The sequence below is a fragment of the Neophocaena asiaeorientalis genome, unplaced genomic scaffold (genome assembly GCF_003031525.2).
Source record: "Neophocaena asiaeorientalis asiaeorientalis breed wild unplaced genomic scaffold, Neophocaena_asiaeorientalis_V1.1 scaffold547, whole genome shotgun sequence".
Classification (NCBI taxonomy): Eukaryota; Metazoa; Chordata; class Mammalia; order Artiodactyla; family Phocoenidae; genus Neophocaena; species Neophocaena asiaeorientalis.
Window position 1 is genome coordinate 3,626,554 of NW_020185330.1, and position 26,656 is coordinate 3,653,209.

The window sequence follows — 26,656 nt, forward strand, 5'->3', positions numbered from 1 at the left end:
GGAAAAAGCCGGTTGCTGGGGGAGTGAGGAAGAAAGGGAGAGACCCGAGTACGGAAGTGGTGGCAGCGCCGGCGAAGCAGGTGGAGGCGGTGACTGCGACGTCTGAGATGAGAATCCCGCACCGAAGGGTGGGGGCTTGCAGGCAGGCATCAGTCTTAGAGGACCTATATGAGGTACCGGAGTGGTTGGGTCTCCCTTCTCCAGCTTAGCGAGCACCCAGAGTGATGGCGGTGGTGATGGCGGCAGTTACTCGGACAGCCCCAGTTAAACTGTGCTCCGAGAGGTGAGTGGGGGAAGGGTGGTTGCTGCTTGGCCTTGCCCAGCGGGGTCTGCTTCTACTTTCCGGGCGCTCCTCACAGGCAGCCATGTCCGGGTCCCCGTACGGGTCCAGCCTCTCCTTGGGACCCGGCTAGAGAACGAGATGTTTGGGCATGTTCTTTCGAGAAAAGGAATCTGAGACCCTTCTCAAGCCTTTAATCTTGGCATCCTTGGCGCCTTCATCTTGTCATTTCTATACCGGTAAAGGAAGTAAGACTTAATCTCAGTTCATGGTTCCTGGAGGTCTGGCGTGTACATTAATGCTTATTCTATAGGACATTTTACATATATCCCTTAAGAAGAAAGTAATTCGGGTTTCCCTATTCAAACCCCACCTAAAGTTCACTGAAGTGCATATTTAGATGTAAAAGAAGAGCTAGACCTAAAGTATATTGTTGAATACTTCATTCGATCCTTACAATCTTTGCTAAGGTCTTGGCCATTAAGTTTATGCTTTGCTTGGGTCTTCACGTTCTCCATGTTGGGAGACCTGTCTCTGATGAAAACCTTCACAATGATATTTTTCGTGCTACCCACCTTCTAGTCTCAATCGGAACTTGTTTATGACATAAGAGAAACGTTTTTCTGTTGTAGAATTTTCCCCATTGTTTTTCAGTCTAGTTCCATTGGGAAAACTTGCAAACAGATTTAGACAAACCGTGGTATAGTTCTTACGTGGTGGCATTGTGAAAGGTGTTGCTTTGAGTACTAGGGCTCCAAATAGGCTTGCTAGACACTGAGGTTTGGTACGTGAATGAAGAGGAAGAGTGGTTGGCTGAAAAAGAACTTGGGATTTGTGGAAAAATAACCAACCTATCCTTGATTTCCCACAAGAGCAAAAGATAACTGAGATGATTCTTTCCGAGTGACTTAATTTTATTTGGATAGCATTCGTTGTTTAGATAGACTGATTTTTAATTTTTTTTAAATCCAATATCACTGGATAGACTGGGGTTCAAGAAGAAGTCCGATAGTACATCAAATAAATCATCGTGAGATTTCAGTGTAGTGCTTTTCAGAGCTCAGCATAAGAAGAATCTGCCAATTTGGAACAAGATTTATAGCTATAAAATGCCGTAACTATAAAATATGTTAACACCATGTGACTTCAAAACTATGAATGGTGTTTGCGCTTCTCTCCTTTCACTCTGCTGTAGCAATGAACACATTTGATTCATAGGGTTTTTTGTTTTGTTTTTGTTTTTTGTTTTTTTTACAAATTTCACATGTATGGAAAGAGCTTGGGCCTTAGAGTTGAACAATCCTAGATTCTAATTTTGACTCTGACAGTTACTCGTGTGACCTTGAATATACTTCTTTACTTTTACTGAATGTCAGATTCCTCATCTCTAAAATGAAGATGACACCTTCTTCCATATATAGAAGATACTCATGGATGTATAAAACTAATTGTCTTGTGTTATTAATGGGGTACTTTGAGTGGGCATTTAATGGTTTCATTTAAAATGGAGTTGTTTGAATCATTATCCACTAAATTTTTTCAACTGTTAAAAGATGTATTCTTGCTTTTGCCAGTATGTTTTCACATGTCCATTTCTATTTCAGTCAGATTTTAAAAAGACAAATTTTAAAGTCCTCAGTGAATTCACAATCTTGGTGAGGGAAACAGACATTCAAATAATATGTACAAGACAATAGTGTGGTAATGAAATGTGTAACTTAAATCTTAAATTGCGTGGTTATTTAAGATAATATAGCTTTTAAAAAGAAACCAGTGTAGCTGTCCGTCACCAATGTGGGTGTCAGGTGCATGTCTCATAGGAGTGGATAGCTGAATGAACTCACTGAAAATCATGCCAAGGTCGCAGCTTCGATTGCAGTGAAGGTTAGTTACCGTTTCTCTGTTGTGACCATTCATAGTACCCTTAGGCTCACAAATATTGTTGTTCTCAAGGACAGTAGGGTGAGAAAGCATGAATATATTACCATTCTACTTGTGGCAGTATTATCTATATAAATAATAATGTCATATAATCTTAGTTTATCCAGGAGGCATATCAGTATTGCCTTATGAGAGTTTTTAAAATTCCTTTTTAATAAAATATGTATTGATATTTGATGTAAAAATTATTAATCCTATGAAAGATAAGGCTAGAAGAAGAGAGTAATAACAAAACTGAGAACAGAGTATTGAAAAAAAAACATTGAAGGCAGTTTAGAAATCTGAAGATTTTTATATCTCTGAAAGTGTCCTGAATCTTACCAGCCTATTTAATTTATTTTTGGGGTAAATAATACTTGTGCATGTAAAAACTTTCTAAGGTATAAAAGGGAATACAGGAAAGTCCTACTCTCAACCTACCCAGTTTTGCTGGCCAAAGACAGCTAATATTTGACTCTTGTGTTGTTACAGTGGCAGTGGATCCTTACTACGGCGAGACAGATATAATCATTGTCTTATGAATGAAAAAAACCAAGGCTCAGAAAGGTTGTGAGTTGTCCAAGGTCACACACCTAACCAACTGTCTGAACTAGAAATAGAACCCAGGTCTATTAACTTCTGATCCAAGTAGTCTACCATACTGCCTCTCCAAGTCATAACTGTTGCCATAAAACTTAGAATTTAGTTTTATCAGAACATGAAAACAATTTTATTTAATTCTAGAATAACATTATACTAGTTTGTAGGTAAAACTTGTTACCCAAGCTTAAATGTAAGCATACGTAGTTATCATAAAGCAATGAAAAGAATAATCTATGATCTTTTTTTTTAAAAAAAAAAAAAACTTTGCCTACTATTACTGTTGAAACCTGTTTATTTACTAAGTTAGCTTGTAAGAAATTACAAACTTTTTATAATTAAGTTTGGTTATTTACACCCATACTACTTTTCAAGAATTTAAAGCTTAAAAACACTTTTTAAAAGAGCATGTTTAGTATCAGGAGTAATAGAAAGTGCTTTATGATATCTCAGAAATGCCAAAGCATCCTCAGCCTCAGGTTTTTGAGATATGTTTTTGTCTGGATTTTCTAGCCTTATATGTAGCCTTTGTTTCCTTTCATTCTTTTTCCTTAATTTTGCCACTTTCCCATCTCTCATTTTTAGAAATTAGCTTATTCTACATGGAAGGTTCTGAGAAGACAATGTATTACAGAACGTAGTATGTATTCTCATTAAGCTCAATGTATGCTGTTTTCATAGATTTTAATCCTGGCAGTAAAAACATGGGGCAGCTGACAGTATCCAGATTTAACAATATGAACACTGAAGCTAAATGAGATTCTAAAAGTCAGGAGAGATAGCTAGTAAGTGACAAAGTCTAAATTTTAGATCATGTTTGATGATTTAGCAACTCATGCTGTTGTTTCATCTGCACCATGCTTCATTTTTAAATATGGTATAGTGAAAAACTAGGTTGTTAATTTTTTATAGATCTTTATAACTTAAAAATTTCCTCTTTAGACTAAATTGTACTCATAGGAAGAAAGACTACAAGGAAATTGGCCAAAATGTCTAAATTGATTGCCTCTAGGTAATTGAATTATAATTTTTTTTCCTCCTTTTTGAACTTTTGTGAATGTTCCATATATTTTATAATGAGCATATATTATTTTTATAATGAAAAAATTACAAATTGAAAGGAAGAAGTACATCTGTACAATCCAATTTATTCTCTAAGAGTCACAATCGAATATCTTAAATATTCTGGTTTCTAAGATTCTGTTAAGGTTTTTGCGCTTTTAATTAAAAAAAAATTTTTTTTTAATAAATTTATTTTATTTTTATTTTTGGCTGCGTTGTGTCTTCATTGCTGTGCACAGGCTTTCTCTAGTTGCGGCGAGCGGGGGCTACTCTTCATTGTGGTGCATGGGCTTCTCATTGCGGTGGTTTCTCTTGTTGCAGAGCACAGGCTCTAGGCGGGCGGGCTTCAGTAGTTGTGGCTCCTGGGCTCTAGAGGGGAGGGTCAGTAGTTGTGGGCCATGGGCTTAGTTGCTCCGCGGCAGGTGGGATCTTCCCGGACCAGGGTTTGAACCCGTGTCCCCTGCGTTGGCAGGTGGATTCTTAACCACTGTGCTACCAGGGAAGTCCTGGTTCTTGTGCTTTTAGAAGTTTATAGTGCCAGCTCTTAGTTTTCTGTTCCCTCTTCACACTAAATTAACCCTCTTCAGTGACAGGTCCTGGACGTTTCTCTTTATCTTTAGCTAGCATGCTCAGGGAATGTACACTTATTTTAATGTTAGCCCAAGTTAATGTTTCTCCCACAGTTTCTTCCACAAAACGTCTCTATGATGAGTTAAATAAAGGAAACTGTGGCTTAAGCAGGTTTCTTAACTGAAGGACCTCTTGGAACCTTTTGCTGAAGGTGCCTTGTAATCTTTCAGAGGGGAAGTGATTCCCAAACTTGTTTAATAAGGAAACCTCCGTTTCTCTAGAACATGTGTATATTAACATCTTTTAGCACTAGTGTACACAGGAGTTCAGATTGGGGGACACTGACTTAAGCAAAATATAATTAGGAAAGTAAGTGGAGAAAGTTTGGAGAAGGGAAGGGAAGGAAGGGTGTAGTGGTGCTAATCAGTGTGTGTGTGTGTTTGTGTGTGTGTGTGTGTGTGTGTGTGTGTGTGTGTGTGTGTGTTTTCCCAAATAAATCTAGTTAAGTCCCATGAGCCATGGCTTGGTAGCATGAAAAAGGAGATATTTTAAAATATTTACTGGAAAATGAACCTGTATTGCTTTCGTAATGAGAAAAAAACACTTTATACTTCAGAGATGTTTCTCATTTGAACAAACCCATTTTTTATGTTTTTTTATTAACATTCCGAGGAATTTACCTCTCTTGTACTATCCAGTATATTCCATTCATGGACTCTTAAGTGTTCCCATAGAATCCAACTCAAATATTAGGCTATGATCAAACATCAAGGACTCTAACCCACAGAATCCAATTCAAATGACATGGACTGTGATCAGAATGCATTCAAGGAGTTTTGGGGACACATAATGGCAGGTAAACTTTGGAATCATAGATTTGATAAGGTAGTTCCCAGGGTTAATTAACTACCAGAATAATAAGTTATTTGTGAATTCTTTGTAGTATAGTAAATTATTCTTTATAACATCAAATTTAATATTTACATGAATTCTGGCCTTAGGTAGACATCAGCATTGTAGACACAGTAGTTCAATGAATGATTAATATGTACAATAATGCTCTGTTATCCAACATCATAGAGATACAATGACGTTTCTAGATGAAGTTTAACCCTTTAATTACTGGCTTTTAAAAAAGTTTTCAAGGAATTTGAATTAAAATCACCTTCCCAACCTTATTCAAGAGTACTAACTAAATGTTATTTAAATCTGTTAGCATAGAAGGGTCACATTGGGTATTAATTCGTTTATCACTGTTCAGTGCAATTGATTATAGAACCTGGGATCAAATGGCTAGTGAATCTGAGAACTTGATTTTTTGAAAAAGGTTTAAATAAACTTGCTTTAGATGTTTGCCTCTTGCTCATTAAGAAATAACAATAAAAAAAAGTCACTGTGTATTCCCCAGGGCATTGTAACTTAGATGCCTGCATAAAAAATTAATTATTGAATCAAGAGTCAAAGCACTTTCTCCCAAGTGATTCTTTCACCTTCTTTAAAAAAAAAAAAAAAGCTTCTTTGCAGTTACTAACAAACGTTGATTTGTGAACACTTTTCAAAGTATCATCGTTGATTTCTATACTACATAAAGTTGGTACTAAAGTCACTTTTTTTCCATTTTGTATCTCATCTTCTACTTCATTTCTATGAAGTTTGTATAAAATTCCAACAATTAATGATAGCGTATTTGAAAGGACTCATTCAGATTCAGAACCTTACACTTTTTTTTTAACATTCAGATTTTACATGTATAGGCAAGACACCAAAAGCACTTTTTTAAAACTCATTTTTAGTCTTTAAAAATAAAAAAATTTTTTCACTAAAAGTAATGTTAACACAACATTGTAAAGCAATTATACGCCAACAAAGATGTTTAAAAAATTAATGTTATTTTTATTGAGAGCAATGTGATTGAATTTTTTTAATTTTATGAATTTTGATTTAATGCAACTTTTGGAAGAGATTAGAAGATCTTTTGCCATCTGTGTAAAGTGTAAAGATGCGAGAGTTATATGCATGATGCATTTTTATCATTATTGTAATAAAATCATGTGATAGTGAAGGAAATTCTGAATATCTTTTTTTCTAAAAAGATCTCACCATAGCATAAGTTTTTTTTTTAAGTTACCTGAACCATGAAGAGACCAGTTAAGTGTTTAGTTTTGCCTTTTTTCTTAATGTATCTGCTAAGTAGCTTCTCAGAGCCACTTATTATCCCAATAAAGGTCATCAAACTTAGAACACTTGTCATTTTGTAAAAGAAAAATACATAACTTGTCTTAAAATTTCAACAACTTAAGTACTTTGCCCTGAAATAACTAGCAAACCTCGTGTGTTATAAAATTTCCGTGATCGTGTCTATTTACAAAGTGTTGTAAAGATTCTTTTACCTAAGATAATATAATCCACAAATGTATTCCAGCAACATGGAATCAGTTGTGGTGCACTAAAAGTGCACAAAGAAATGGAGAGGGTTGCCATCAAGTCCTTAGCTTTTTGGAGCTCCCACTCTTCCCTCAGGAATAGCACCTCATCAGACAAATAACCATCTCACAATGAGTGATGGGAACGTTGTCAGTCATATATTCAATATTCATAAATTTTAAGTTTTCTAATTTTTAGGCAAGTATAAATAGAAGTTAAATTTTCTTCCTACTTTGAAGATTACAACATTAAGTGACATTCTGGCCCATATAGTGATACGGTATGTTTTACCATATATATATTTTTTTTTTTTTTTTTTTTTTTTTGCGGTACGCGGGCCTCTCACCGCCGCGGCCTCTCCCGCTGCAGAGCACAGGCTCCGGACGCACAGGCTCAGTGGCCATGGCTCACGGGCCCAGCCACTCCGCGGCGTGCGGGACCCTCCCGGACCAGGGCACAAACCCGCGTCCCCCGCATCAGCAGGCGGACTCCCAACCACCGCGCCATTAGGGGAGCCCCACCAAATATATTTTTTACCATAACAATTTATAAAAGTGGGACTTCTGAAGCATGAACTCAGTTTTCTATCACAAGAATGCTATGTAAAATTTATATAAGGCTGTAGTTCTTAGATACAAAAAGATAACCAGTCAAAAGAAGATTTTCTATGCATTAACTCTTTAAGTATAGGTAAATGTGTGGAAAATTCATCTAGGGCAATGGCATTTTTTGCTTTATTTTATGGATCCCTGCAGCATTAGCGTATGTAAGAACAATTTACCTAAAATCCAGAGATACTTGATGGATTGCTACCTATTATGTATAAGTTGGTAAGCCTTGCTAAAGTAAATCTGTTATGTTAGCATGTAAACTTGTATAGAGTAAGGCTGGAGATCAGTTCTCTGAGGGAAAATGTCGAATTGTTCTATAGCTTCATGGTCTGTTGAGTTTCAGCTGTATTTAGTGTATTGATCCTTTTTCATTTTGAAACATTAGTTATCATCCTGAAAATTATATTTGCTCATAAACTTTATAGTTAGCATGGGCTAGAGACAGAGGTATTTCTGTAATTTTTTTTCCTTTATGAACTATTTCTATAAAACTGGCTTGGGCACTATAATAAAACATATGTAATATCTGTTTCTTTTTTTAAAAAAGAAAAAATATGTTAAACTTTATTTTATACTTGGTACATTTAGAATCTGAGCTAGGTATATACTTCACATACATTATTTCATTTAATTCCCACCAGCCTAATGAAATAGATAGCATCAGTATCTCCATTTTACAGATGAAGAAACTGAGCTTTCAAGGTCATATGGCTAGTACAAAATAAACTGGGCTCAAACCATATTTCTAATGTCTGCCATCATTGTGCTATGGAACTGCATCCTTGTCATGTACATGTATAGAGATACTGAAAATGTTATAATGGTTACTGCTGGGTGGTAGGATTATGGATAGCTTTTACTTTTTTCTTCTTAACTTTTAAGTTTGAATTTTTCACAGTGAGTGTAAAGTACTGTTATTTTTATTTATGGTCATCAAAATGATATGTGTACATAGGTTCAAGTTAAATTAAGCTGAAAAGCTTAGGTAAGCTAAGTAATGCCGCATTCCTCTCCTACCCATCTCAAAGGCTTCTACTTTCATAATTTGTCTTTCTGATATTTATCTTCACATTTCTAAATCATATGCTTATACTTCTCTCTTGATGCATCAATTATTAGACATTATTGGTTGAGTTCCTCTTCTGATAGATGAGGATTTACCTCTCTTTTAGTCTCCTTACTCTCTTTCTATTCTCTTATTACACAAAGAGCCTTACGTCCTTATGTGGTTATATGAACTAGTTGCTCTCCAGCAGCGCCAAACACCCTGTTGTCTGGAAACTTCCCTTCTTAAGCATCCCAGGAATTCACATTTCCTTTCTCATATGTTAAATACCTTGTTTCCTATGTTATGCCATTTGTTTTAGGTTTACACTCTTTATTTTAGAAGAGCACATCCTCCAATATGAGGTAAAATTGTTGTTACTTTGCATGTCTGAAAATTTCTTTATTTTATCCTATTTGATTGATTGTTAGGCTGGTTATCTTCAAGGTTGGAAACTATCCTCTAGCTTCCACTGTTACTTACTGTTGAGAAAACAGATGCTATTTTATTTACAGTCCTTTGTGACTTTTTTCCCTCAGGAAGCCTTTTTTTTTTTTGTCTGAGTTACATACATAAATCGATTGATTGAACACTTAACATGAGGTCTACTCTCTTTAACAGATTTATAAGCATACAATACTTAGAGTATTGTTGTCTATAAGGTAGGAAGACTTAGGTATCACCTCTTTATCTCTAGGGTTCTAACATTTTAGAATAATGTAACTTGGTGTGTATTTTCCCTTGTGCGGGGCACTCATTGTGCTCCTTCTGTATGGAGACTCATGTCCTTCAGTTCTGGGAAATTTTCTAATATATTTTCTTTTATAATTTCCCTCTCCATTTTGTTATTTTCTGTGAAGTTTGTATTGATCCTCTAATTTTCTTATCTTCTCTGTCTAGTTAACCTTTTTTTTCCTCTTTCCTATTATTTCCTCAGCTTACCTCCAACTTTCCTATTGAATATTTTTTTTCCTGCAATCATGGTTTTAATTTCCAAAATTTTCGTATTCTCTGATTGTCCCTACCTCATTTTATTCATTGGTATAATATATTCTTTTAACTTGGAAGAGATCTATTTTATTACCTGCTGCTTTCATGGTTACTTTTTTCTCCAAGTTCTTTGTTTTATTCGCTTGTTTATTTTAGAGGCTTTCCTCAAAAGTCTGGTGACATGCCATATTCTAGAGTAAATGAAGCACAGCAGTGCTGCCTGAAAGTACTATGTAAGTAGGCTGGGCTTATGGATGGATGAGCTTCACAGCATGCTTGGGTGGCCCTCCAGCTTTTCATTGGAGGATTTCCAGTTATCAGCATCTATAGGTCTTTTCTCTTTGGCCATTCTGTTTCTCCAGCGTAGTATCTTCCAGTCTCCTATTAGAAGGTGTAAGTTTGGCTGCTGGAGTTCTAGAAGCTGGATGGAAGAAGGGAGCATGGAATTTTCTTTCTGATTTTAGTCCCAAGCCTCCCATCTATCCTCACCATGCCTAGTATCCAAAGTCCTGAGCCTCTCTGGTTCAGCTTCTCCAAATAATATTGATAAATTTCCCATCTCCTCTAAGTATGAGAGTAACAACCAGAGACATCTAACTGCACGTATGCAAATTTTCAACCTACCTCCCCATTTTCTGCCCTGTTCTCCATCCATACTTTCCGTAGCACCTCGTACCTCTGGGTGTCCTGGACTTTGCCTGCTCTGTTGGCTTGCTTCTCATCAACGTTGCCTTTGTGCCTGGTGTCACCTTCCTCTCCACTGCTGAGTCAGTCATTGCTCCTCTGTTCATTTTCTGTCCTTGTATTTTGTCACTCAGGTTATAGATATCTGCTAGTTTCACTGAAGATGAGGTTTGTTTTTATTTCTCATTTTCCCTTGTTTTGGGCTGACTTCTGAGAGAAAGAGGGAGCAAAAAGATTTTCACATAGCTATTTTAAACTGGATCATTATTTCTTTTATATAATTAGAGAAAAACAAAACTATTTTCTTTTTGAGAGGAAATCAAGTTATACTACTCATTAAGAAATTTAATATGGAAAGCAGCAATTATTACTAAAGGAAGCATTGGAATCACTAAAACAGTTTATAGGAGACTTGGTTGTTTTTGAAGGCAGAGAGAAGTTAAGAGCTAGCAATGGAAGCAGGCCCTGGTAAAGGTGGGAATGTCATCAAGAGCAGAGGTACGGGGTGGGATAGGGAGGGTGGAGGGCGACGCAAGAGGGAGGATACATGGGGATATATGTATATGTATAGCTGATTCACTTTGTTATACAGCAGAAACTAACACACCACTGTAAAGCAATTACATTCCAATAAAGATGTTTTTTAAAAAGAGAGAGAGAGCAGAGGTACAGACTTAGCTTTGATATAGAAATAAAGGAAGATGAAGATGCTCACACCCAGGGGAGTAAAGTTGATCATAGAGTTAATAATCTGCTACTTTAATATTTTTAAAGTAAATAAAAACACCAGGTATTTTAAACCTTACATGATAACTTTTCACATTATTATGCTGAATAAAAAAGTTGAAAGTATGTAGTGTTAACAAAAAGATATCTGCTTGGGGCTCCTTTTTAATTTTTTATTTGAAAAATACAAGTGTAAGCTGTTAGTAACTAGTGTCTCTTCTGATCACTGACTCTTCATATACTTCAGCCTACTTTGTAGCTTCTGCCTGTTTATTTTTGTTCAGTGGAATTTAGTCAATGAACAGCCAAAGCATGCTGTTGAATATAATTTTGGTATACTAAGTGATGATGTTTCTTTCAAATTCAGATTTTCAAATATTTTTTCCCTGTGGATTTTAAATTATTACATACCAGTGAGCTCACTAAATCAAAATAATAAGTATAATCACCCGATGCTATTCATTGTTTAGTAATGGGGTACTTTATATGGCAAGCCAGTGTCATTAGTTCACACTTTTAAGCACTTCCCAATTATATTTGCCTCTGCAGATGCTTGTTTCAAACCCTACTGCTATGAAAATAGATTCACATAGCTCTAAACATTTACTTGACTGTTGGGATTGTTAATGTTCCTCTGATATAATCAGAAGCTTAATCATGATCAGAATGTTGAGTACAACTGATTTTCTCAGTCTCAAAATTCAACTTTCATTTGTAAAATATTTGAGATTATAGAATCCCTCCCCCCAATTCTGGGCTTAAATCTTTCCATCTAAGAATAGTTAAGTAGTTTCTACCTATGACCAATCATTACTATTAGTCTTAATAAAACTTTATTTACATTATAAATTCTAGTATAGCTAGCCAATTTCATAGGAAAGGCATTGTCCTATAGAACTGTATCTGCTTGTTTTTTGAAATTATCAAGAAGAATAGGGCTTTCCTTGTGGCGCAGTGGTTGAGAGTCCGCCTGCCGATGCAGGGGACGCGGGTTCGTGCCCTGGTCCGGGAGGATCCCACATGCCGCGGAACGTCTAGGCCCGTGAGCCATGGCCGGTGAGCTTGCGCGTCCGGAGCCTGTGCTCCGCAGCGGGAGAGGCCACAGCGGTGAGAGAGGCCCGCGTACCACACACACACAAAAAAAGAATATAAGGAAGTGTATGTGTGTATAAAATAACAAATTTTTGTCCAATTCCAAATTTTCTACAAACTGCCTAGACTGATAGTGAAGTTGACCAAATATTTAAATGAGTTGACAAAAATTGCGTTGGAATTCTTGCATGACATTCCTACTATTCAGTGGTGATTATTTATTTAATAAATTCTTAACAGCTTTTATAACTTAAAACTGTTCATATTTTCAATCAATAGGAAAGAAAACAGAGAGAAGGAGGGTAGTGGTCATCAAACACCAGCTCATAGGTTTCTCATCTCTTAACAAAGAATTTCCTGGTCTGCTGTGAAATTAAAAAATAAGGGGAGGAGAGATTGACATAAGATGTACCTCAAAACCGGAAATTGTTCACATTTCAGACATACATTTTGGCTGAGAGGATGCTTAGCTTTTTTGATTCACATCAAAACTAGCTGTGGGAAAGGAACTCAGATTCTTGACTCCATGGCACTATGGAATTATTAGCATAAGGTAAAGTAGTTTATTTAAGTGGGAACAAAATATCTTGGAACTGCCTTCCAACATTTCTAATAGTTTGTTTTTAATGTATTAATTATCCTTTTTCATCTTTTCATCTTATGTATAATTGGCGCTTGATATATAATCTATACAATGTTAATGACAAACGATTAATGATCTTTTTCTTCCTTAGATATATCCAGAAAGTGCCCAGAAGAAACATTCTACCGGAAAAACTGAAAGAGCAGTATTTATAACACTGGAATTTGTGGACAGTTGGTTAAAATGGCAGAAAATAGTGAAAGTAATAGTAAAAATGTAGATGTAAGGCCCAAAACTAGTCGGAGTCGAAGTGCTGACAGAAAGGATGGTTATGTATGGAGTGGAAAGAAGTTATCTTGGTCAAAAAAGAGTGAAAGTTGTTCAGATGCTGAAACAGTGAGTGCTATAGAGAAAACTGAAGTTCCTTTAAGGAGCCAAGAAAGGAAGCACAGCTGTTCATCTATCGAGTTGGATTTAGATCATTCCTGTGGGCATAGATTTTTAGGCCGATCTCTTAAACAGAAACTGCAAGATGCTGTGGGGCAGTGTTTTCCAATAAAGAATTGTAGTAGTCGGCACTCTTCAGGGCTTCCGTCTAAAAGAAAAATTCATATCAGTGAACTCATGTTAGATAAGTGTCCTTTCCCACCTCGATCAGATTTAGCCTTTAGGTGGCATTTTATTAAACGACACACTGCTCCTATAAGTCCCAAATCAGATGAATGGGTAAGCACAGACTTGTCTCAGACTGAATTGAGGGATGGTCAACTAAAACAACGAAGAAACGTGGAAGAGGTCAACTGCTTCTCACATACCAGTGTTCAGCCCTGTGTCATAACCAATAACGATTCTTCGGGTAGAGGTGGTCCTGGGACTGGCTCTATAATGAACCTGGCTTCAAATAACAGTATAGAAGATAGTGATATGGATTCAGATGATGAAATTATAACACTTTGCACAAGTTCCAGGAAAAGAAACAAACCCAAATGGGAAATTGATGAAGAAACCCTGCAACTGGAAACACCTCCTAAGTACCATACCCAGATTGATTATGTCCACTGTCTTGTACCAGACCTCCTTCAGATCAATAATAATCCATGTTACTGGGGCGTTATGGATAAATATGCAGCTGAAGCTCTACTAGAAGGAAAACCAGAGGGTACCTTTTTACTGCGAGATTCAGCACAGGAAGACTATTTATTCTCCGTTAGTTTTAGACGCTATAGTCGTTCTCTTCATGCTAGAATTGAACAGTGGAATCACAACTTTAGCTTTGATGCACATGATCCTTGTGTCTTCCATTCTCCTGACATAACTGGGCTCCTAGAGCATTATAAGGACCCGAGTGCCTGTATGTTCTTTGAACCACTTTTATCCACTCCTTTAATTCGGACTTTCCCCTTTCCCCTGCAGCATATATGCAGAACAGTTATTTGTAACTGTACAACTTATGATGGCATTGATGCCCTTCCAATTCCTTCTTCCATGAAATTATATCTGAAAGAATATCACTATAAATCAAAAGTTAGAGTACTCAGGATTGATGCACCAGAACAGCAATGCTAGGAAAAGGGTAGGAACACGGGAGTGATTATATACATATTTTCATTTAATATTTTATTTTTCTTATTATGCCACTTTGAATTTTTCTACAGGGGCAGTTAAAGTCCAAAATAAACTTATGCCCTAAATTTTACTTCCAGATCAGTTTATTTTTCTTAGGATACAATAATTGTTTAACAATAATAATTGTTTAATAATTGTTACACACTAGGAGTAAATGGATATTTTTGACTAGGTGTTTGGTTTTTGTTTTTACCATGTAGATTGTATACTTAATTTTTTTCTTTTCTTAACTGTAATTTGCATATGATCCAGGGATATTTGAAGTTTGGTAGGCATTGCAAACACAGTTAAATAATCTGTATTTCATACTTTTCTTTAAAAGTAATCCTGTCCTTTCTTACATATAAAATGCTTTGTTAACCTATGCCATTGGCATTCCTATACATAAGATACAGTTTCCCCATCATCCTTTTCATTTGGTTTAAAAGTCTTCAGTAAAGCTGAGTGTGTTGTAATTTACAATCCATACTAATGTAATTGACTTCTATAATTTACTAACAGGGATGTTAAAGGTTAGCAAAATGGCTTAAACTTCATGTGTTTTAATTTTAAATATTAACTGTAAAGCAGAATTACTAAATTTGATTAATCAGGTCGGTAAGAATCAAATGAGGACATGATATTTTGGGGGTGAATTTATTCTTCTATAATGTGGCATGGTCATTTATTATTCCTTGAGTAGATCTTTCTCTCAAACTAGGAAGAGTTACCATCTTCAGAACATAAGTATTGTTCCTTTCTCACTGGAAGCTTTAAAAATAATGATAACACTATTAGTAACTAGTAGTTACTAAAGTAATAAAGCAACTAAGGTTTTTCTGTATTTACTTATGAACTGTTGCTTCTGCTTAGCTCTGTTTTAGAAACTCTGAGCCTGTTAGTTTGGAGAGATGCCACAGTTTATATAAACAGCCACAAATTTCCATTGGTAACCAAAGAGAACTAGGTAGTTTTTCATTATTTTGAATTGAGCTTGAATAAAGATTCAAGAAGTAAACGTGGAGCTCAGTATTCAGGGAGCTTAATATTGGTTTTGATCTTCAGGTTCCAGATAATTATTCCTGTTTTCAGAACTAACATGTCTTTAGTATGGCTTCAAAAAGGAAACATTTTGAGAGCTACGTGGCTTATGCCATACTGAACAATACTGGGCACCAGGCGTAATATTTTGAATTTAACATCCCCAGAACGGGGAAGTATTTTTAGAAATGTTATATAATAAGATAGATGGAGTGATAGCCTACTCTTCTTTTTTAAAGAATCAGTGAATAATAAATATCCTAGACAGTTATTCCTTCTGGTGAGTTGTCTACCCCTTTGTACAAGTTGGCATTTTTAATATCATAGTAACTGATTTCTTGATGCTAGTTTAGCTCTAGTAGGAAGCTGCTTCTACCTGTATTGAAAGAAATTTGACTCAGATTTCCACGTTAGAATAGATGTTTCTTAAGTATCATTGCTTTTATGTTGAAGTAGCATTTCCCTTTCCTGCAGTTCTACTGATAACATAAAGATGGCATTTAAAAATAATTGCTTTAAAATAACTTTTTAGCAATTATCACAAAACTAAAATCTGTTACCATTGTCTTCTAGCATATTTTTTTCTCAGTGATCTCAAGATTGTCTTGGTTCCAGTGAGGGTTAGCTACTAAAATGGCACCTCTCTTAGCAGTGATGAGGCTCGGGATATCAACACCAGTGTCAGGATAAGTATCTCTTCTAAAGATGATATTTCCCTTTTACAAAAGTGGGACAGTCTCATACTACCTCATCTTTATTGTGGCGCTTTTGTAGATCACTGAGAAGGTTATCTTATTTACCAATATAGCACTTCCTAAATGTCCATCTTTGGTGAAAGAAAATTAATAGTATGGTAAGACTCTACCCATAATTATAGTTTTTTATCAGAATTTGATATTGAGACTTTCTGTTTCTATGAAACAATATTGTTTTAAATATTTTTCTTTTAAAAATAACTTTTTATCAATACAGAAAAACCTAAGGAATGACTAGCTAGTGAATATTCTGTTAAAAGGTAATTTTATAAAGAAAAATATTACATTGTCTTTTATAATGGTAAAAATTCGTATTTATATGAAAATCAAGATCTAAGTAGCCTTTCGTATATTCAGACTGGTTGCTTGTGATATATTTTCTCTGGCTTTCTTATTTTTTCACCTTCAAGGTATTGATAGCTGTTAACATTTTCAAAATACTGCCATTTATATAGCCTTGAAGTAGGTGATCTAATAAATGAGAGCAGGAAGGAGACTTATTTACGCTGAAACGGTTTGTATTTTTTCCTTTGGTATTTGCTACAGAAAAGAAATCGGGAAAGTAGAAATGTAAGATTTGAGAAAGGAATTGTTTACCATGAAGGAAAAAGAAGAGTAATAATAAATTTTTTAAAGCGTGAAGGGATTGGAATTTAGAAAGGTTTAACCCTTTCTCAGTGACTTGTGGACACATTTGGAAAAGCATTCAGTATTCAGAAACTTAACTCATTAAAAATGTAATTACTGAAATTATGTATAAGTAAATGAGTATAAGTTTTGAAAGGAACAATGTGGGGAGATACAAATATATCAGGTTGGCCAAAAAGTTCGTTCGGGTTTTTCCGTATATGAAAAGCCAGAACGAACTTTTTGGCCAACCCAATAAATTTTGTAACTAAGTTGGACATGGTGAGCGTTTGAAAAGTGTAAATTGCAGGGTTGAGAAAGCATTCAGCATGGTGGGAATGTGTGGCACTTATTGGTGAGAGAGGATGGGGCTAAAAGAAACAAAATATTAAAATTAAGACCTTAGGCATTACCTCAGGGGAAAGCCTTGATAGTGAAAGGGGACTACTTGATCACTAATAGCCAGTCTGGACCAGACACTTAAATGTGCTTTGGGAATCATCCTGCCCTAACCAGGAAGTAAACTTGACTTTTCTATTTCTCTCTGAAGCTTTCTTGGAGCATACCCCCAAGCCCCCCTCTCCTTTTTTAAGCTACAGCATCTTGATTCATACTATAATTCCTGAAACATGCTGAATGGATTTTTTAGGTTCCTTGAGCATTTTTTGTATGAAGAATCATATCTGATCTTTCTATAACCATGCCATTCACTTAAATAATTCACAGAGGGAAGGGTTTAATTTAAAGGAAGACCTAATAGGAAGAAGATTAAAGGAAGCTTTTAGTCAGTCTGTGGCTAGATTTATTGATTTGGTGATCAGACCTGTGTTCCTTCCTGAATGTCAGCTAATGGCAAACTGTGGTCAAAAAAATGGCTTTCAGCTAAAAGTTTTGACTTCTTATTGTAAATAATATAAAGAATGTCTAAGTCATTAGAAATCCTTTTTAGAAAAGTAGAGCAAATGTGGCAAATAGGACTCATATCATTATACAAATTACATTTCTTTTTATAAGAAAAACACAAACCATTATCATTTATTCATGAGCCAAAGCCATTAGGAAGATAAATCAAGTTATCAGCTTCCTGTCTGTCTGAAGTTTGGATCATTTTATAGATCCATGTAATAGAGAGCTTCCTTCCTATGAAACAAAAGCCTTGAGACCTAACTCTTACAAATATACTCTTAGTTTGCATTAAAAGTCTTTTTTGTCACTTTTAGCTATAATCAGAGTCAAATAGGTTATATATTGATTTTGGTAGAGCAAATTTCACAGGAAGTAGACTTAATTATATAACATTCCTGGAGATAACACAAGGGAAACGGTGTTTAAATGTAAAATAGATTGTGTGTTAGGTAATTTAATGCCCAAATGAATAAAAGATTTTAAGTCAAGCAGATTATTGTTTCTACTTTGGAAGAAAATCTTTACAATCTTAGTTTTACATAATCAGTTTTACATCCATTTTTATTTCTAAAGAATGAACAGAAAGCACAAGAGGTTTTTCTTTTTTAATGGTCTACTAGAAATGAGCAACACTACAAGAGTCTGTCTATACTATTCTTAACACATTAGATATTGGAGACAAAATGGAGGTAACTTTTGGAAATGGTTTGGCTTCTAAATAGAAATGTAGACTAAATAGAATAGTAGACTAATGGATATAACCCAATGGAAAGGAATTTAAGGCACATGACTCCTGTTTCAAATAAAGCCGGTCTTTTTTATTTACTTTTTAATTTTGAATAGATTACTCAATCCTAAATCTTTCTTTACTTTCATTTCCTAGCACATAAAATATAGATAATAATATTTGTCTCTTGACTTCCTGAAGGTTAATTCTTCAGTTAAGAGGTGACCCTTGGAGCATACTTGAAAATAATTTCTGTACAGCTGTTAAGTACTAATGTGATGATAGGTTTTCAGCGTATTCCCTTAGTGGACCCTGCAGATTCACATTCACTTCTTTTAGCCTGTAATAGGGTTTCTTGACTTGATTTGACAATAAAGATAATGGTACAATTTGAATTTATGGTTTAGACTCTGCAATTAGATGAACAGTTGCAATTTCCTCCTACCCTTAATAAGGTTTGTGTGAAATTGATGTTTGCCTAAGTTATTTTAAAAGTTGATTACATTTGCAGGAAGTAAAGATAATCACTTTTGCCATGGTTATAATCAAATCTAAGCTTTCAGACTTGAGAGTGTAAAACTCAAGGAGATTTACTTAAAGTATGCTGACTTTGCTAGAATTGGATAAATTCTGTATAAACCAAGTACGCACTCGATATATACTTGAATATACAGAGTTTAAGTAGTAACTTCACAAAGCTATTAGTACTCTTATCAGGCTTGTATCCACCCCTTACCCAAAAAGAAGTAGAGTGTTCCCATTTTTATTTCTAATCCTGAAGTTGAATGTTTCTTCTTGGATGTGAGTTCAAATAAATTGATCTGAATAAATTTTCGTTTCTTATTAATTAAAACTTCATATATAAAATCCAAAAGCTTTGTAGTTTTAAAAACATTGTACTGTATGTTACCTGGCACATTCAACTTTATATATGAGAAATTTAAAAATCTGTATTACACATTTTCCTTTCAGTTTTTTGTGTCATTTTGGGTGTTCCAGAAACATGTCAAGATGTGCAAGAGATTTATTGGGGGGGGATGGACACCTATGAAGAATAAATGAGAATGGGACTTCCCTGGCAGTCCAGTGGTTAAGACTCTGGGCTTACACACACATAAACACACACACAAAAAGAATAAAGAGGAAGAGAGCAGGAGAAGGTGGGGAAATCATACCAAACTGCATGTCTGACATCTGTGAAAGAAACTGAAGGAAGCATTGGGTAGGGTGGGCAATGTAGTTCTAAAAATGCTAGGCGAGGATGTAGTTCCCAACAGGTTACCTGTAGGAGCCCACATGGGACAGGAATGGCCTACCTCTAGAACTCCCGCCATGCTCGGTTATTGACTGGGAACATGGGAAAAGCTGGAGGTTGTTGGTCACTCTAATGCACGTGACCAGGAGTAGAATGAGACACAACGTGGGCACAAATTTTTTTTGACCATAAACTCAGTAATGAAAATTTTGTGTGCAACATTAAAAATCAGAATTAATGCAAAACAAAAGGCCCTATGATGAGCAAGATATCAAAAACTTAAATATAGCACTATTTTGCTGACTTACTGTTGCTTCAGGCTTCCTATGGCACTGCTTCCCGTGCCACAAGGCACTGCTGATTCACTGCCTCCCATTAGGGCAGGGTAGGTAGTTCACACTAGTGGTATTATTTTCCATAGACCACTGCCCCTAACCAAAAACATGTCTTCCCCAGGCTTAGGTATTTGAAGTTTCTCTGTTGCTCATTTTTCAGAACGAGAATTATGTGTGCTGTGGAGTAAACCCAAACAAGTCGTTTAAGAAGTTTATATAAAATGCCCACCCACCGATCCACTAACAGCAAATGTAAACAAAGAAGTAAAATGTTGTAAGAATATTGCATACTTTAAATTTTTACATTAAAATATATGTATGTTATGTGTGTATATTTTGTACACCACATAATTATGACATCTTCATTAGTAGCTAGCACGTTCCCTGACGGCTGGGGCCACGTGTCAATCCATCATCTTTTGGGCCTGACATAGAGTAGGCAGGTAAAGGTTTATTCAAAACTGAACTGTGGGAGAAGAAATACTGATCAGAAAAAAATCTGCAAAGACATCCGTTCCTTTAGTTAATATCGATTTGTCAAGCCATTTGCAAACGTCTTCCCCTTCCTGTATTGCTTTTAGCTCTCTCCAATTTTGGCCAACGGATCCGTGTCCCGGGGTTAGGCTGCATTCACACCTAGCCAGCTTCGAGGCCTGGCCCTAAAGACCGCAAGCGTAGGGAATCCAGAACCTGCCTTCAACCTTCCCTTCAGGAGACAAGTTAACAATTTCCGCCAGGCTGCCCAGAACGCCACTGGCCACTGGCGTTTCCTCCAGACAGCTCAGAACTCCGGAACATCGGGGCTCTTTCGTCCCGCCCACCGAGAGAAAACAGCCGCCCGGGAGCGAGCGCAAGGAACAGCCGCGCCGCCGGGGCCGGGCGGGCCGCAGTGCCACCCGGGCCCTGTAGGGGGCGCGCGCGGCTGGGCCCGGCCGACCAGAGGAGAGGCGGAGCGCGGGCGGGGGCAGCGCGCTCGAACCTCTGCGCTTCCTGTTCCGGCGCCAGGAGGAGCCGCGCGCTGCTGGTGCTGCTGCCGCCCCCATCTCCGTCGCCGCTGCCGTCGGTCGGGCTGCGCTCAGTTCTTCAGCGATCAGTTCCCTCGGACCCATCGCCGCTTCTAGACCTTGCTGCGGGTTCGGATCTTGCCGGGTGAGGCTGCCTCGGCGCTGGCGGGGTCGTGGAGGGGAGCAAAGGAGTACGCCCAAGCGGGACGCGGGCGCAGTAACGGAGATTCCTGAGTCGCCTCTTTGGTGGCCGGGGGCTAAGGGTTTCTCCCTGTCGTCTTCCTCCCGGCTGCGGGATGTCGGCCCTCTCGCCCCCCAAGGAGAAGGCGTCGGAGGCGGGTGACGTAGCGACCGATGGGTTTCTCCGCGCGTGACGTCAGGGCTGGCTGGGGGCGGGGCGGGGAGCGGCCTGGCCCCTCCCCCACCCCTTCCCGGGCAGGCGCGACCCGCTCGGAGGCCGGTTCGCTCCGGTTGATCCCGGACTCCTTTTGTTCGTTTGGCCCTTTAGGGCTGCCGGCCTCCCGCCCCTTGGCCCTGACCCCCTCCCCCACTCAGTAATTTCCAATGAAAGGGAGAGGGAGGCCTAAACAGATTCTTGGGGGAGTCTGTGATGCTAGTTTAAGATTTTTCGCATTGTGACGTTTTGGTCATTATTTTCTAGAGGAGTTGCTAGCAGATACCTTAGATGAATACCCATGACAGAAACGATGAGAAGTGTTGAGTTCTGTAATACTCCCTTTTTGTAGGATGTAGGAGCACTTGGTGGCTTTGGACCGTTTTCTTCTGAAAACCAAGCGTAGTGCTTTTAATAAATGAGGATTCTAATGTTGAAGCATCGAACCGTACTCACCTGACTGAAAAAAAATTTTTTTATAGCATTGCTACTAAAGAAATACTCGTACACGTGGTGGTTGTATGGACCTCATTACAGGGGAAGGTAGCCTTCAGAAATCTTGCAGAAGTTCTTTGTTTAGGAGTGTTCTTTGGGCAGGGAGAACAGACATTTTTCTTGCTACTGGTGTCTTGAACCTCCTATTCAAAATTAGTTTGTCTCAGAAACTTGAGGTGTGTGTACTAGAATGTCCTTTTCCTATCTCCAGGAGGAACGGAGACCCAGAGACAACCCCTTAACCGAAATCCTTGGGACCAGTGTGTTTTGGAATTCAGAAATCTTTGGATTTTATCTTTAGATTTTAGAAAGACAATAAGGGGCAAAGATGAGAGATCACACCAGCAGAGTCGGGGCAGCATCCCCTAATCCAACAGTAATATTTGTGCAGCGAATAGGGGAGAATTAATGGAAACTGTAAAATAGCCTCAGGTCAGGTTTTGCCATCAAGTAAGTTTTATGCCAAACCTGGGAGCATTTCTTTCATTTTTAGAGGTTTCTGAACTGAGAACTGTAGATAACGGTTTGTGGACCTATCGTAGCAATTTGTAAAAGCTAACATTTGTTGAGTTTTCGCTATGTGCCAGACAGTGACCAAGAGAGTTGTTTATTATGTAAGTCTCACAGCAAATCTATGAAGTGGATGCTACTGCTGTCTGCTTTCACCTCTGGGGTTTGCACAGCTCAGCTTGTTCAGAGCCAGCCAGTGAAGTGCAGTGTTACGTAGTCTGTCATACTATTGGCGTTCACTCTTTTTAACCATAAGCAATATGCCCATACACAGAGGAAGACAAGATAATGTGTCTGTTTTCCGGGCGCTTTTATTTTAGGCACTTGATTTACCAGTCCCATTTAGTCTCTCCTGTTACTGGCCCGTTCTTTATAGTTGAAGTAACAGGTTCATTCAGGTGAGCTGACTCAGAGACATTCAAACCTTGGTCTAGAGACTCTCTGCTAAGGCTTTCATATTCCTCCATTTTCTACATTCTAACCAATTTGAACTGCTTACACCAGGGGTCCCCAACCGCGAGGCCACGGACCCACGCGTCCGTGTCCAGTTAGGAACCAGGCCGCACGGCAGGAGGTGAGCTGAGGTGAGCGAGCAAAGCTTCCCCTGCCGCTCCCCATCGCTCGCATTACCGCCTGAGCCATCCCCTCCCCCCACCCCCGCTTCCGTGGAAAATTTGTTTTTCGTGAAACCGGCCCCTGGTGCTGAAAAGGTTGGGGGCTGCTGGCTTACACTTCCCACAGATCTCTTGTCCCCCTCTCAGCTTTTGCACAAACTTCTCCTTTCCCTAGGGCCTATCTTAGCTCTTCACCTCATTGTTCTCCCAGACTGCAAAGGCACTACTCCTCGGGACTCCTTGTCTGATACTCCTTTCCTTGATTCCTTTAGGAGCTTTTTGAGGTGCTCCCATAGAGCCCTGCGCTTACCCCAGGTAACCTACTGTTTAAATGGTAGTTCTCCGCCATACTGTGAACGCCTTTAAGCGTTTATTCCACGCCATACTATTCATTTCCCCAAGGCCCCACGCAGTACCTGGCACTTATGTTCCAATAAGTATCTGAGTGTAGAAAATACGGCTGACATGAGGTTGTGGGAAAAAAAATTTTTTTAATTACATGTTTTTAAGTAATTTAAAATGTTCAAAAACTTGCAGATCCCCAATTTCTTGAGTTGCCCAAATGTAAATTAGAGTGTATCTGATAAACGCCAATACTAAAATTTATCCTATATGTTCATTCAAAATTTATATTTTCAGTACCAATATATTACCACTACTGTATCCTCTCTCCATACTAAACAAAACCATGCAAAAATCCTGGTTTCCCTTAGTGACTCTTAATAAATGTGTTACTTGTTTATAACTGTAGATTATTAAATATTTTACTTATCTGTGAAGTAGTCCGGAATTATAACTGTTTTGCTGATGGGAAGATGGTCTCTGGTTAAAAAGTTTGCCTTTGTCAAAAGATTCAGATAAAAGGATTGGTGTCCATGTTTCATAACTGTGTAGTCCCATACTGTTTATGACTCCACTACAATTTGATGGCCTATTGAAATATTCCTTTTCCAATAGTCACTAGTAATTTATGGAGTTCAACTTTTTTTAAACCTCCCCATGATGGAATTACCATTTTTACTCTAAAGGCCATACGCTTACAGAAATGTTTTACTTTTCTAGTGCATGTTGAAAGAAATTTTGTACTCTTGTTTTAAAATTGCTCCTCAGAAAATACAATGATTGGGCTTCCCTGGTGGCGCAGTGGTTTAGAATCCACCTGCCAATGCAGGGGACATGGGTTCAAGCCCTGGTCCGGGAAGATCCCACATGCCGCGGAGCAACTAAACCCGTGCGCCACAACAACTGAGCCTGCACTCTAGAGCTCGCGAGCCACAACTACTGAGCCCTCATGCCACAACTACTAAAGCCCACGCGCCTAGAGCCCATGGTCCGTAGCAAGAGAAGCCACCGCAGTGAGAAGCCCGTGCACCGCAATGAAGAGTAGCCATTGCTTGCCACAACTAGAGAAAGCCCACACACAGCAACAAAGACCCAACACAGCCAAAAATTTAAGAAAATAAAAATACAGTGATTATTCTTCACACGTGTACTGCCATAAAGTATTAACAGAAAGTTTTGGAAGTGATAGCTTTAGATTATTCTGAAAAGAAAATTAAAATCTTCCTTGATTTTACACTTTTTTTTCCTAGTTCAAGGTTGCATTGGCCTCATCTTAATTAGCATAATCCATATGTTTGAGAATCGTTTTTTAGAAAATCTAGGGTTTGGAGAATCCCCTGGCTGTCCATTGGTTAGGACTTGGCACTTTCATTGCTGGGGTCCCAGGTTCAATCCCTGGTGGGGAAGCTAAGATTCCACAAGCCACGCGGCACGGTCAAAAAAAAGAAATAAAAAAAGAAAACCTAGGGGGTTTTGTGGTGTTTTTTTTTTACATTCTGCAACTCTTCTCATATTGGAATAGTGATGTCCAACTCTATTTTTTATTTTTTTTATTTTTTATTTTTTTGCGGTACGCGGGCCTCTCACTGTTGTGGCCTCTCCCGCTGCGGAGCACAGGCTCCGGACGCGCAGGCCCAGCGGCCACAGCTCACGGGCCCAGGCGCTCCGCGGCATGTGTGATCCTCCCGGACCGGGGCACGAACCCGCGTCCCCTGCATTGGCAGGTGGACTCCCAACCACTGCGCCAACAGGGAAGCCCCCAACTCTATTTTTTAACCTTTTTATGATGAAAGTATTCTCCAAGTAATAAATTGGAATGTTTCCAATTAATATGAACACTGTTTATTCTAGGCATGGAGAGCACGTCACTTTACTATGCAGTTCTGTAGAACAGGAAGTGACTTATTTCTAATCCCTTTGTTCAGGGCTTTATTATTTCCTCTATCTTCCAGGATTTGATTTTGAATTTAAACTTTTGAAAGCCAGAGTTGTGAATCAGTTTGATATTATTAACTAATGGAATATATTTTAATGTAGTGCTGTGATTAATTAACGATAGTTTTTCAAAAACTAAGAGGGAGATGAGTAATTCTGAAAACCCAAACTGTAAGACCACGTGAAATTCATTGAGTTGCTTAGTTGGTTAGGTTTTCTGCTCCAGAATTAGTGTGAACTTTGATACAGAACTATTTTCTGTTTCGAAAACGCTCACCCTGTTTGAAAAGAATGTTAGTCTTAGGTAGACTTTAAACTTGTGCATGGATAAACTTTAGTCCTAAGAATTTACTATTGTGTGATGTGACATTTTAGTATAAAACAAACCTTAACATGGGAATGACTAGGTAATTGTATTTGCTATACATTCATGATGTGTTTTTTAATATTATGAATTAAGAGCAGGGTTATAGCAGTTGCAGCAGTAGGCTTCCTGTTCGTTTTCTTTATCACTCCTCATGATAACCAAATCATAAATAATAAAATTGTAAATGCAAGGATGGCTCAATATTAAGCAATATATATGTAACTATATTGTGATTGATGGGACAAAGGAGAAGAACTGCAAGATCAACTCATTAGATGCCAAAAAAAATCATCTGAAGAAATTCAGTGTTGGATTTTTTAACTAGCAAAATAGGAATAAATAAGTCTAGCAAAATAGGCATAGATAGAAACTTCCTTACTGTAATTTTTTTTAAACCTCAAAACTAAAAATGAGTCATATATAAACATTAGAAGCATTGCCAGGAGAGTTGAGAAGAAGACTACTGTGCTCACACTATCTTATTTAATATTTCATTGTTGTTTAAGTCCTAGCTTAGGCCAAAGAGAAAAGAGGTATAAATACTGCAAAGAGAAGGTAAAATTATTTTTTGCTAATGGCATAATCCTTTATCTGCAGATTCCAGAGAGTCAACTGAGAGACTTTCAGGATAAAATAATTCAATAATGTCACTGCTTACAAAAGTAACACACTAAAATTTGAAAGGCTTTCCCGTATATGAACAACCAATTAGAAAATATAATGGAAGAACCAATTTACAACCACAAGAAAACGTTTACCATTTAGAAATCTAACTCAAAAAATGTGTAGGAGTCTTGATTTTTAAAAACTACTGAGTGGGGAGTTCCCTGGTGGCGCAGTGGTTGGGAATCCGCCTGCCAATGCAGGGGACATGGGTTCGAGCCCCGGTCCGGGAAAATCCCACATGCCGCGGAGCAACAAAGCCCGTGTGCCACAACTACTGAGCCTGCGCTCTAGAACCCATGAGCCACAACTACGGAAGCCCGCGTGCCTAGAGCCCGTGCTCCGCAACAAGAGAAGCCACCGCAATAAGAAGCCCATGCACCGCAACGAAGAGTAGCCCCCGCTACCAGCAACTAGAGAAAGCCCGCACGCAGCAATGAAGACCCAACGCAGACAAAAATAAAATAAATAAATTTATTTAAAAAAAAAAAAAA

General features: G+C 37.9%; 2 protein-coding genes across 2 annotated transcripts in view; both read left to right on the plus strand.

Annotated features, from left to right (window-relative positions):
* The first annotated feature begins 34 nt into the window (after positions 1-34).
* Positions 35-19,078, plus strand: SOCS4 (suppressor of cytokine signaling 4). The gene is made up of 2 exons (XM_024734749.1): positions 35-283; positions 12,739-19,078. The coding sequence occupies exon 2, from the start codon at positions 12,831-12,833 to the stop codon at positions 14,151-14,153; it is 1,323 nt and encodes a 440-aa protein (XP_024590517.1). The 5' UTR covers positions 35-283; positions 12,739-12,830; the 3' UTR covers positions 14,154-19,078.
* Positions 19,079-20,819: 1,741 nt separating this feature from the next.
* Positions 20,820-26,656, plus strand: part of MAPK1IP1L (mitogen-activated protein kinase 1 interacting protein 1 like) — a 15,712-nt gene continuing 9,875 nt past the window's right edge. Inside the window, exon 1 of the mRNA XM_024734738.1 lies at positions 20,820-20,987. The gene's annotated coding sequence lies outside the window, so the exon portion shown is untranslated. The remainder of the gene's footprint in view (positions 20,988-26,656) is intronic.

Excerpts from the sequence above, each read along its gene's own strand:
- SOCS4 (XM_024734749.1), top strand. The coding sequence starts at position 12,831 with ATGGCAGAAAATAGTGAAAGTAATAGTAAAAATGTAGATGTAAGGCCC.